Here is a 12,579-nt window from a genome sequence, read left to right as displayed (position 1 = left end):
GAGCACTGAAAGGCAAACAAAAGGTTTCATCCGCCTTGCATATTGAAAGGACCTGTTTCTTATTTCACTGACACGGGGTTGAAGATGACATCATCCCTTTGGAGCTGATAGAATTACACCAGTGGATAAATTGTGAGATTAGAGTGATACCAAAGATACTTTACAAACAGCAATTGGTTTTATGCTTTTTTTTTTACATAGGTGTTTAGGTGTTCTGCATCTGTTCTTTTATTGTGTAGCATAAGACAGTGTAGCCAGCTATCTTTTCCACTTTAAGAACTGCTTTGTAAATTAATTGGCAAACAAAAGTACCATGAATAAAACAGAGCTTTGTGCTTCGTGTTTCAAACATTTTCGTTATAGCTAGCTCTCACTAGAGTGTGTGAGCTATGTGAGCCATTTATCCTTAGTGAATGGAACTAGAAGGATGAATAGCAACAGCTCTGAGGTAAAGTTTTCTTATATTTTTATTGTAATGACAATTAAACTTGTACTGAAAATAAACTTGATGCAATTAATAATTACAGTCATTACTGAAGAGAGGCTAATAGCTATTCTTTTGATTGTGTTGTAGGGTTGTGCTGTTACTGTTTTTTTGTAATTTAACAGCAAAGAGTAGTGTGATTTTTAGAGGTAATGTGAAAATTAAGTGATGTGAAAGGGAAATATATTTTGTTCACTGTCATTAACTAACATGGTGCTTGCCTAGCATGTAGTAGTATTTCATTAATTCTCATGGGAGAAGTAAGCATGTACTTGTTTGCAGAAGTTTGAGAATGCAGCAAGTACCGGAAGGCCTTGTTTGTGGGCAGGGATGATCTGGTGATGAATGCCTTGATCTAAGGATTGGAAGAACATTTGTTCTTTCTTAACATGCCAAAAACTTGCTTTGTGACTGTGGGTTCAGGGCTGATTCTGCTCTAGGTGTGACTCCTCACACTGTTTTAGATTTATTTGTAGCTTTGTTCCAAATTGCATGTGCAAAGTGTGTTTCTTCATGTGAAAATCTTCACTTTTCCTCAACTTTTCATATTAAAGATTCTTCAAAATGACTGATGAAATAATTGCTTTCATAAACCACCTTCACTTTCTCAATCAACTCTGGAACATAAATCAGTGTGTTTATTACAGCTTTGTTTACCTAAGAACAGTCCTCTACTGCAAAGTTGGGAAGTTCTGGGTTTCTTGTGGTATGAGTGTTTCTGTGCTTACTGGGAAGTAACTAAGCAGCTATTCCATACAGCTTCAGGATGTGTGTGTGGTATTCTGAGTGACTGTGCTACAGACACAAGGAACACTTGAACTCAATGAAATGGTTATCAAGGCTTACTTGTGATACAAAATGTTGCATCAATTACTCTAGGAATACAGAGCTGCGTGCGTTGTAGGCATCCTCCTAAACACTGCATTCCCCCAGTCCACTAAGGCATCTCTAAAATAATGTTGTCTGCTCAGACCTCTAAAGATGTCCGTAGAGTTTTCATCATACTCACCAGTTCTCAGATGTGTAGAAGTTTATTCTTCTGTAATACATCAGCTTTAGTGTCAGCTGGGCATGAGACATTTCTAGCCAGATGGACTGTTTTGACGGTTTGGTGCTTGGAGGAGTTGCAAGGAAACCTGAAAAGTTAGCAGGAGACGTATCTTCAAAGTGGTCTGTGTTAAAAGTAACCATAAGAAAGCTGCTGGAAGTGGAGGGCAGTGGACTAGGGTACTAGTGGTGATGGGTCAACGGTTGGACTAGGTGATCTTAGTATTCTTTTCTGACTATAATTTTATGATTTTATGATTCTATGAATTGTGGAGTTGCTGGCTTTACAGGTAACATTTACTGAGGCCTTGATTTCTGACAGCATTTAGTTGCATAAAGCTGCTGTGTGTGTTTCGTCTTGTATGAGCAAGTGGAAATTCTCAGCTTCTCTTCTGCTGTCAATTTCATTTGGAGTCAACAAGCGAGACATCTGCAAGCTTAATTTATTGAACAGGTTTTTTGCAGTTCTCAGTTTTACTGGGTTTAATCCTTATTAGCTATCGGAACTACTGTTAGGTTTTATTTTAATCATTCTAATATTTCTTTTTAAATAGAAAAAAAAATGCATTAGGAGTGGGCAGTGGAGATGAGCGTCCCATGTGGATTTGTTTAAGGAGTTTTTATGAATACAGGAAAGCAAAGGCATGTTGTAGTTCTTTTGTGTACAGAAAAAAGTGATAACTATGACAGCGATCTTTTACAGTGGGTAGTACCAGATGGTTTAGATGGATATTTGAGCACCACCATAATGGACGAATTTAAATAATAGATATTGGATTACTGATCTCTTGAAGCATACATCTTTTGTATACTCTTAATTAAAGGAAAGTAGTTTTCTTATTCCTAGAAGCATTTAATTGTATTTGATCTTTAAGCTTTGAACTCATAATTATGAGCTCTATTGGCCCACTTTGTACTTATTTATAAAGTCTAACTTTTAACCAGCTTAATAATTTTTCACTTTTTTTCTTTTGTTCAGTAAAAGTCTAATTGCTCTGACTCCTCCTCTCTCCCCTTTTTTTTTCAGTTCCACGATCCTCACTCTGCTCTTTCTATTGCAGTCTTTTGTTCTGATACCATTTAAAGCCTGTTCTCTTCTTGGGAAAAATAGATTAGGAGTAGTTACTGTAGCTATTTGTTTCCAGATATATTCTCTGTGCCTTTTGAAACAGAGTGATCAGAGTATAAATAAGGAATGAATACTTGATATATGTCTGGTGATAGTACTAATTCATTCCTTTCCCTACAGTCTTGTTTTTTTGCTTGCACCTGAGTTGGAGAGTATAGTTTTCTGTTTGGGGATTCCTAAGAAGCTTCTGCATTTGTTAGGAGCATAAGTTTTGCTTTCCTAGTCTAGTCCAGACAACTGCTTTAAATCTGGGAATTGAATCTTGGCAGCTTATCAAATGGAAAGAAAAATGGATGATTAAAAAAACCCAAACAAACACAAAACAAAATAGGTGAAGCATAAGTGCCAAAGTAATAGTGCTCAAAGGTAGTAAATTTGGCTTTTGATCCCTTGTGCTTTTATAGATTTGGAAGTAAGAGCTGAGAGAGTCTGCAATGTACATGAATCTTTACCATTTGTGTGCTGTTCTCATATCGAGTTTTATTGTCATAAACTTTGTAGCCGTTCTCTTTTAATGATTTCTCAACTTAGGTTTCTAAGTCACGAAGCCTCTAGGAGGCGCTCTTAAGTATGATCTCTTTAAGACATTATGACAGTAATTAATATAACTGTTAATAGACAAAGTCTTTCATCTAAGCAACCAGGATTCAGTGTGTCTGAAAAATGATTCAGTTGACAAGTGCATGACGTTCTCTTCAGTTATCCTGCCATGCTTTATTTTCTTTCATATATCATGTAAACCTTTGGTGTTAATGTGTTTAACACAAACCCATGGGTTAATATACATCAAAATGCATTGTACTTTTGTTAGGTTTTTTGTTTGTTTGTTTTTAAAGCTAACCAGAAGCTTCAGAGTCAAGTTCTGATTTTTGTTTTTGAACAACAGTTCGCCTTGGGATTTCTGCTTCACTAGTGAATCTGTCTTTGGCTCTTAACTCTGAAACTCCCCTGCTCGGGCACTTAAAAGTCTACCAGAGCTACTGTCACCTTCCTCTAATCTGTTGCCTTTTTCTCCCAAACTTCCCTGCTCTGACTTTACAAGTGGCCTTGCATCATCACATCTTTTGTTTCTGTGTTTTCCTTAGTTTTGATCTTTTTTCATAAAGAAAAGGATGCTAAAGATCTGTTCACTCAGATACTGTTTTTAAGTACAACCAATCTCAAGACTGACATTCCATCTTTTCCTAAAAGGATGCAGATGTGGGTCATGAGGCTGGAAACACTGTGTTCAGGAGGTTAGAGATTGGAGTCTTGTTTTTATTGGATTGTCTACTAGGTGTTTAACTGCTGCATCAATTAAAGCACCGCTGCTAAAAATGAATTGCAATTTACTACTTACTGTGTTCTTGCCACACTTCTGTAAACTGTCTGGATGGAGGTGTAGTCCAGTATTTTAGTTCTGTGATTAGGACAGTGAGCAACTCGTAGTGTGCCAAATGCAGTGGATTTGTTAGATCTGGCCTGTGTTCTGTGAATGGTTGAGTGAATTGAAAATTGCTGGTAGACAGCTAGTTCTTAGGGACATGTGTTAGAATAAAAGGGCTTAAATCGTTGATTCATTCTGTGAGATCTCAAAAATGATTTTTAAGTGTGAAGTGTTTCACAGCTTTCAGTTTAATAAGTACAGAAAAAGATGAATAAAATTCTGTAAGAAGTATGTTTTCTGCTATCTTGGACTCTTGCTTATCTTTAATTGAATGATTTCTGTGGTTTTAATTCAATATTTTTCCTACACACTGAAGTTTGAACAAAAGATTCCTCAGATGATACACTCCACTGAAGCTAATCCTTTTCCCTCCTCCTCTCCCTTTTCTTGACCTATCTCCTTCTTAGAGATTATTTCCATTTCCTTGGATACTTTCACAGTAATTCCAATCGAATGGTAATGAGAGCATGTCAGCTGTTGGTAACCCTTGTGTATCAGCCAAGAAGCTGTGTATGGTTCTAAAGAAAGTATCCTGTTCTTATGGCCGCTCTCCCTTTTGTTTGGCTAAAGACATACTTAACCACGAAGGCTGGAAGAGCTTGTGCTTTGTATTTGTAGTGAGGAAAAAGCTGAGCAAGGATGAGTTGAAGTGCCAAAAAGTTAATAAACAGAGGTTAGGTTATTCTCATCACGTATGTTCATTATATTTACCATGAGAAAACTAGAAAAAGTGGTGGGGTGGTTTTTTTTTTTTTTTTTTGAAGGGGGGAATGGTGTGGTTAAAGAGCTGGAGAGGTTTTTGGTCTGAACAATTTCACCTTGAGTTCTGCTGTTGACTTGTTTGGTTTGTGTGTTGTCTCAAATTTAACTGATTTAACTTAAAACAATTGAATTGGACAGGAGGAATGTGTATTAGTTCCCGTGCAGAGTGAAATTTCATATAATTATGCAGAAATGCAATTATTCTTAGTTTTTTTTGTATTTTTTTTATTATTTTTCTGTAACTCCATCTTTAGTTGAATTTAACTTGCTTTCTTGTTCCACAGTTGTTGACATTTTGAGCACTCACATTTTTTGAACAATGCTCGTGTGGCTGCTGGTGGAAGCCCTGGTGTCATATTTGGAAACAGATACTCTAGTAAACTCTGAACTGCTCCCTGTGGAGCCCCGTGTTAAAGAGATTCATCAAGCAAAAGGTCTGGTGAGCCAGGGACATAATTCACTGCCTAAAAATAGCAACAGGTACATATCTGTGCGTTACACTTTCACTGTGATGTGTTGCTTGTGTTTGAGACCCTTGAAATAGCACAACTCCAGAATTTTGAACTCTGAACTTCCTTTTGTTTTTCTTAAGTCAAACCCATAATATTAATGTAACAGCTTTCAGTGTTTGTTTTCAGTTTCTTTGTTATTTCAGCGGAATATTTGTATTGGCAGGGTGTTGTTACAGTGGCTCTCTAGGATCTTGTGGCATTAATGTTTCGCTTCGTGTGCTGTATTACCTGACCCCAGTAGTACTCTGTGGCGTCAGCCAGGCCTGAGATAAAAGCTGCTGTTTCAGACTAGGGCTACAGGCTACATTCAAAATACCAGCATTTTCATATGGGAGTAGCAAGTTCCTTTCAAATTGTGCTCTGACTGCCTTATGCCTGGTTGTGCGGACTTGCAGCCTGTACACTGTGTAGGGGCTGTTCTACCAATGCAACGGTGCACACAAGCTCCATGCACAGTGTGCATGGAGTTTGTGAAGTAGCTTGACAAACCCAGGGCTAAGATTTAAATTAAAGAAGCATTAGCATTACTAATTATCCCAAAATTTTGCTGAAAATTAGGGAATTATGTGGTGCATGCTAAATGACTTTAAATATTAAGTCACTGGTCTCGCATGTTATTTTTTTTCTCTGTCCTTGTAGTAAGCATTGATGAGTGTTTTTGCTAGACTGAAAAAACTATATTGACTTCTGTGAGCAGGCGTGTGGTATGTCTGCCTTTCTCCATCACTGGCCTTTTGTATGGAGCTTGCAGCTGACCTTAATTTTAACTGAAATGAGAGAATGAGGTTGTTAGTGAGTGAGACAGCAGTTGCTAGCAGCTCTAAAGGATGTAAGTGTTATTGAGGAGGTTGGCTGTGGGATGCATATGAAACACGGGGATAGTCCAGTACTCTGTAAGAACTAACAGAGATGGTGATCCTGTTATGTTTTAATGCTGTGTGCAAATGCTGAGAATATACATCTGGTGACCTGTAATAAAATTTCAAGACCATTAAAATACAATGCTCTTTGAGGATAGTGGACTGATTCTCTATTTAAAGCTCAACTATGGATGAAAGAATATTAAATACTGACTTGGTTTGTGCAGTTTTCTTAGAAATATGCAGTGAGTTTGGTTAGCAGGCAAAGTATTTTTTTTTTCATGTTTTCTGCCCCATGTAGAACTGGGGGGGGGGGGGGGGGGGAAGTTGTTAGGAAGGTAGAGGAAGGAGGTGGCGAAGCTGTGGGACAGCTATCATTTGTAGGCCTTAGTAACAGGATTGCAGTTCCACTAGACAGAACTGAACCAGGAAGGAGCACATTTAGCTGGAGTGTGAAAATGTGTCAGGCATGTGATCTGTAAAGTAAAACAAGACTTTTGATTGAAAAAGGAAAATTTTAATGTAAAGGGTTTTGTATTTTTTTTTAATCAATAATTCCCTACTTTGCAAAGCATCCTGTGGGTAGTAAGGAGATTCCAGCGCTAATAGGAACAATTACCACCGAATGACAATTAAATGAAAGATGAGCAAGACACTTGAATAAGATAAGGGTTTTCTGAATCTGTGCCAGGAGCTAGAATTGAAGAGGGATTTTGATACTGGGTTACTTCAACTTATTTTTATGCATTTCATTTCCCTGTAATTCTGGAAACAGCAAAATGTGCAAAATTATCTGTCCAGTAGCTCCAGCTGAAATTGCTAGAAATTTGATCAGTCTTTGCTTCTGACTGCAGTTTTGAGTAGTTCTGGTAGCTTGTGCCAACACTGATAAACAAGTCCATCCTACTTAAGATAATATCACAAAGGTGTTGGACTCAGTTTTTGCCCATGATGGCTGTTGACTCTTTAGCACATTCTTGGAGTTCAAGAGAGACGTGAACAGTCATTTATCCAAATCCATTCTTCTTCATGATTTCTTGGGAAGGAAATGGAGGTTGAAGAGCAATTCTCTATAAGGTTTTTTTTTTTAATAAAAAATAAAAACTTGCATTTTTTTGTCTTGGAATAAATAGCCAAGAAATTTTTCTAATAGTTTCTGGTTCTGATCTTATGCTTTCTGAAAGGCAGGGAGGGTGAACCTGGCATTTACATCCCTCTTAATTTTTTGTCTTCCTGCAACTGCCTTGGGACAGTGGCATTAAAACAAGCCAAAGGAAAGTTAACTTTGGCTGTGTGCTAACTCAGTGGTGTCTTACTATGGAAAACAGACTTCCAAAAGTTTCAGTTGGTATGGTACAGTATGTGTTGACTGTTGGGTTGTTTACTCTCTGTGCTTTGTGAGCAAGATGACCAGTGCATATTTGGAGGAGCAGGCCACATTGCGCAGCCTGGAGCATGTGTGCACCTTGCTGTGTGTGTCTGTATTCAGGTGCAAGTGCTTTGTTCTTCTGGCTTCCACCCTTCCACCTTGTGTGCCTTGTTTGGATGCTGCTCTTGGATTGCAAGGAACTAAAGACATTAGATGGAAAAAAAAATCAACCAAACTCTGCTCTTTTTTTTTTTGTTTGTTTAATTGAACAACACCCTGTTGTAGTTTCTGAAGGTGGCAGTGGTAACTTAAATGGCATCGGGCAACTGTCTGATAGTTGTCTTCTCTTGGTGCTGTTTGCCTTTTGCTCTATGTATGGTTCCTGGTTCTCTGTTCCTAAAGCTGTGAAATTTTGGAGAATTGTAGAACTACATGGAATTGTTTGTGACTTTTTGTCACAAATATTGGCATAGAATATGTGTGCCAATAAGGGTTACTAAGAAATTTTAATGTGGTTTCTCATCACTGGGAAGAGAACGTCGCAACAGTATCTGGTTCTGATCTTGTGCTGTGGATGGAAACACCTTTCCACTAGACCATGTTGCGCAAAGATTCATTCAGCCTGGCCTTGAATTATGTGCAAATATGGGACATACACAACTTCTCTGGGCAACCTGTTCTAGTGCATCTAGTGCACGTTATTATAAGGAATTTCTTTATAACATCTGCTCCAAATATACAAAACGGCAAAGTTTCCTCATTGCACAGTAACAAGGGCTTATTTGTGATCATCTTATTGATGAAGATAAGTGGGTGTTTAAAACAAGATTAGAAGTCATTGTCTTTGTACTGCTATTGGACTATTTAATACTCCAAAGCTCAGTGGCCTTGCTATACAAGTATTTGGGCTCCAGAGGTTGGGAGACTAGCTGAAGTTACTGAGTCTGATTTCCTGTGTAAGATGATGTTGAACTGCCTGTCCATCCAGTATTCATCATTTCCTGGAATCCATAAAGAGCACTGCAAGAGATGATTGTTTAGCATTCCCCTGCCTGTGTTTTCCCATGACAATTAGGAAATATTGCTCCTGAGGGCTCCTTGAGGCTTTTGGTGGTGAAGTGGGGGTGACTCAAGGGGAGGGTGAAGCTGGACTTTGACAAGTCTGACCTTGTTCTCTTTCTGTGGTCCTGCTGAGGTTCGGAGATGGGGCGCCACTCTCCTCTTGTCTGGCAGGGCTTTGTGCTCTGATATGATGCAAGGCTGAGGGGATAGTGAACTTTGGTATTAGGTATTCTGATATTTTAACTGTTTAATCAGTTTGCTTTGTTTGCGCAACTGTCTTTATTATAGCTATAAGATCACAGTATTGTAACTAGTGCTCATAATCTTATGGTCCTACTATGTGCTTCCTGTTTCTTTTTCTTACATTTCCCTGATGTAATTATCTGTGGGAAAACTCTATTTCAGGGTTATTTAAAGAATTTCTAATTGTGGAGATGACTCAATAGGGCATCAATACAGTTTCTTCTGTTGAAGCTGTCATTCTGTTTCACTTTTCAAAGAGCATTTGACTACTTTTGTGGGAATGATTTAAAGAGCAGAAATTTATTATGCTCAAAAATAATGTAAATATATGATGCAACTATATGTATATAATGTATAATAAATATGACTTTTTTGTAATGTTTCTTGGCTCTTCGTGAACACACAGGAAGATGTGAAAATGATTAACGTTTGGAGGGACTGACAAGAGAAATTTTAGAAAAAAAAATGGTTATGAAAATGGTTATAAAAACATCTTGTGGTGGTATTAATGAGCTAAGCATTTTAACAACAACAAAATCTTGCTCTCAATTTTGGGACAAGTAGGTAGTGTATATAAATAAATAGAATATAAATAGATAGATAGATAGATATAGATAAATAAATAAATAGAAAATAAAAAGAATTGGAAATAAATAAATAGAAATAATTTCTAAAAAGCTGAATGGCCATCTTGCTGATGGTTATGGAAAACTGCTCAGTTAAATAGTTTATTTTCTGAAGAACTTTAAGTTTTGCCTCTTGATTGTCCTAGGAAAACATGTGCACTAATAAGGAATTTTAATGTGAGTTATGATCAATGAGAAGAGCACGTCCCAAATGAGCTAGATAGAAACAGTCTACAGAGACGGGGAGAAGTGATGCATAGCAGATAAACATGGGATTAACACTGGACAGAGGGGAGAAATTTGACATAATGAATCGCTACTAATAAGCGCTAATGAGTGAACATCAGCCATTCTTTGTGCTGAAGAAGTCAGACAATTTTACTAATTAAAAAAATAATCATAAGATATCTCTTTTTCTATTATATATGAGAGCGCAGGCTTGGAGGTGAAGATGAACAGTAGCATAATGACCATATAAAAGGATGATTTAAGAGTTTATTCCTGTAATATTTGCTCTGTTTTTTGGAAGTATTGTTTTGCTGCCTTCCAGGTCTGTGTGTATGCAAGTGAGAAAGTCTTTTTGACAAGATTCATTGTTAAGTCAGGGAAATAAAAGATACTACTACTTCTATTACCATGACTCCTATTAATGGATACAATGCTTTAAAGCCTGAATGAATACTATCCTGGCTGAAACTATGGAGATGAGATGAAAATAGGTAGAATGTACTATTTTCCTTTATCTTGTACATGAAGAACTTCCTGTCCTCATCATGCTTTTTATACACTAAAGTCAGTACATTAGTAAAGCATTGTTCCTTTTTCCTAATTATGCAGTATAATTGGAAATTGTGGGCAAATTTCCTAATCTCCATAGTGACAGCAGAACATTTATCTAATTAGTGATTTGCCTTTTGCCATTACTTTGAATAAATTAGCATTTCATTTTATGTCCTGGGCTACTGGGAGAAAGTTTCCCAGAGCAGTATTTAGTCTTTCTTCTCTAAAGACTGTATTTTAAATTAGCCTAGGTTAATAATATCCTTTTTACCCAGAAAGATACAGAATAGTAATACTGTTGTTATTCTTAATATCAGGGGGCTGGGCTTGGAGGTTCTTTTCTTTCTTTAATCCTTAGGAGTTAAAGTGAAAACTCATGTTCGCATTGAGGTGCTTACTCTTTCACCAGTGGCGAAAAGAAAAGTAAAAGTGGAGTAGTTTCAAACAGAACGTCTCCTTCTGCTCTTTCCCTTTCTCCAGAAGATGAACTTTTTTTTTAAGATGTAAGCAGTGCAAAACACAGTAGTGTGGGCTAACTCAAAAGTCACGCTCTTATCAGTTACGCATTGAAATGTAGCTCTTTCATGATCCTTCCAAGGCAAGTAATTCAGAATAGCCCTGGAAGATTATCTGTTTACTTTTCTTGCATAAATAAATCCGTGATAGGAAATTTGATAATTGATTTCTGATATTGACTTCCAGATAAAATTGTGGCTTCCTGAGAGTTACTGGAAGCCTGAAACTTTGATGGGAAGGTAATAGACCAAGCATGGTCTAGTGAATATGGACTTGGGTTTGTGAAAAATGGCTAGCAATACCCATTTTCTACTCCCTCCATATGGCTGGTTTTAGGGAGATCTTGTCTGTAGTCATAGAAAGGGGAATGCCTATGTTAGAGGTATATCAAAATGAATTGCTGCCTAAATCTGATGTTCTGAACTGTGTTCCTACAGCTTGATGACTGCACTCTACAGCTGTCTCACAATGGTACCTATCTGGACTTAGAATCCACTCTAGCTGAACAAAGAGATGAATTGGAGGGCTTCCAGGAAGATGCTGGGTAAGTAAATGTTTACTGAATTTAGATAAAAAAAGCAGCATTAATATTTTAGGAGTTTTTGCGGTTATCTTTGTGCATTTAGGTCAGTATAGAATTTTCTGTTCCTTTCCTGCATAAGCATGTAGGTCCCTCTCTTCCTACGATTAAGAGTCTTATGACTTCCCCATCTATATTCACATGTACAGCTTCTCTAAAATAAGGTGGTGTACTATGAAGGAACATCAGAGTGACTGCCTTGACAATTCTAATACACTGAATTGTTCTTTGCAACTTGGTAAATATGCTTGGTTATAACTCAGATCTTACCTATTTTGTTACAACCAGTTTAGAAGATTCTATCAGTGGTGTTCTTGAGGTTATAAACTCAATTTATTTTTGCCTTGAGATTTTAATACTTGTGTACTCTTGAAGAAGAAACTTGTACTGACTTTTTTTCTGAATTATTGCTTGTTCAGTCCTGTTGCTTTGGCACAGCTTTCTGTACTCTCTGTGATGAGAATCAAATGAAAAAAGAATTGATGTCTATTTGTATGTATATACGTGTACATATGCATGCATAAAAATTGCTATTTAGAAATATCTTTTTTTGGGCCTTTTAGGTGAGTGTCTTGTTTGGATGTACAATCAACATTTGGTCTAGAGCTATTTTTGCCTTGTTTGTTGTTATATTGGACTACCTAGTTATTAATTGCGTGGCTGCATTTTGGCATAGACATCATGCATGTGAATAGTCTAGCTGTGCCAGAAGAAATTAACTGCATTCTTAATTGATCAGGGCTTGTTGGCATTAAAAGATGTCATCCTTTTGCTTTTATGGGTTTATCTACCTCCTGTGATAGTATTCATCGGAGATATAAGAGCTTCTTAAAAAATTAATCTAAAAAATTGTGCAAGCCAGAGACTATTTTGTGCTTTTTTTTTTCCCAGACTTCTCACTCAAAATTGCAGGTGACTTTCCTTCCACCTTGATTTTAATTTACTTCCTTTTGGCATTTAAAGTCTGTGATGTAAATTGCTATTGAAACAGAACTCTAATTATCTCTGTAGAGGTGATCCGGGGACAGAAGAGGAAAGAAGTGAAAACAAACAAACCTCCCAGACCAAAACTATGAAGCTGTGTTTCTTAGAGTTGTGTTTAATATGTTGATCTCAAAAAAAAAAAACCAAAAAAAACCAACATGTTATATTCTTGTGTATTTTACAAGTGTGTGTAGGCTTC

At 37.1% G+C, this 12,579-nt stretch overlaps 1 protein-coding gene across 8 annotated transcripts in view; it reads left to right on the top strand.

Annotated features, from left to right (window-relative positions):
• Positions 1 to 12,579, top strand: part of FHOD3 (formin homology 2 domain containing 3) — a 356,118-nt gene that overhangs the window by 18,307 nt on the left and 325,232 nt on the right. For all 8 annotated transcript variants that reach the window (XM_065752844.1, XM_065752840.1, XM_065752839.1 and 5 more), the window contains exon 2: positions 11,254 to 11,360. In XM_065752844.1, coding sequence (XP_065608916.1) covers positions 11,254 to 11,360 — 107 coding nt within the window. The remainder of the gene's footprint in view (positions 1 to 11,253; positions 11,361 to 12,579) is intronic.

The sequence above is a fragment of the Cyrtonyx montezumae genome, unplaced genomic scaffold (genome assembly GCF_038088225.1).
Source record: "Cyrtonyx montezumae isolate F1298 unplaced genomic scaffold, pur_monq_1.0 scaffold_8, whole genome shotgun sequence".
NCBI classification, from domain to species: Eukaryota; Metazoa; Chordata; class Aves; order Galliformes; family Odontophoridae; genus Cyrtonyx; species Cyrtonyx montezumae.
Note: the sequence above shows the minus strand (reverse complement) of the source record. Positions and strands in the feature narration are given on the sequence as shown.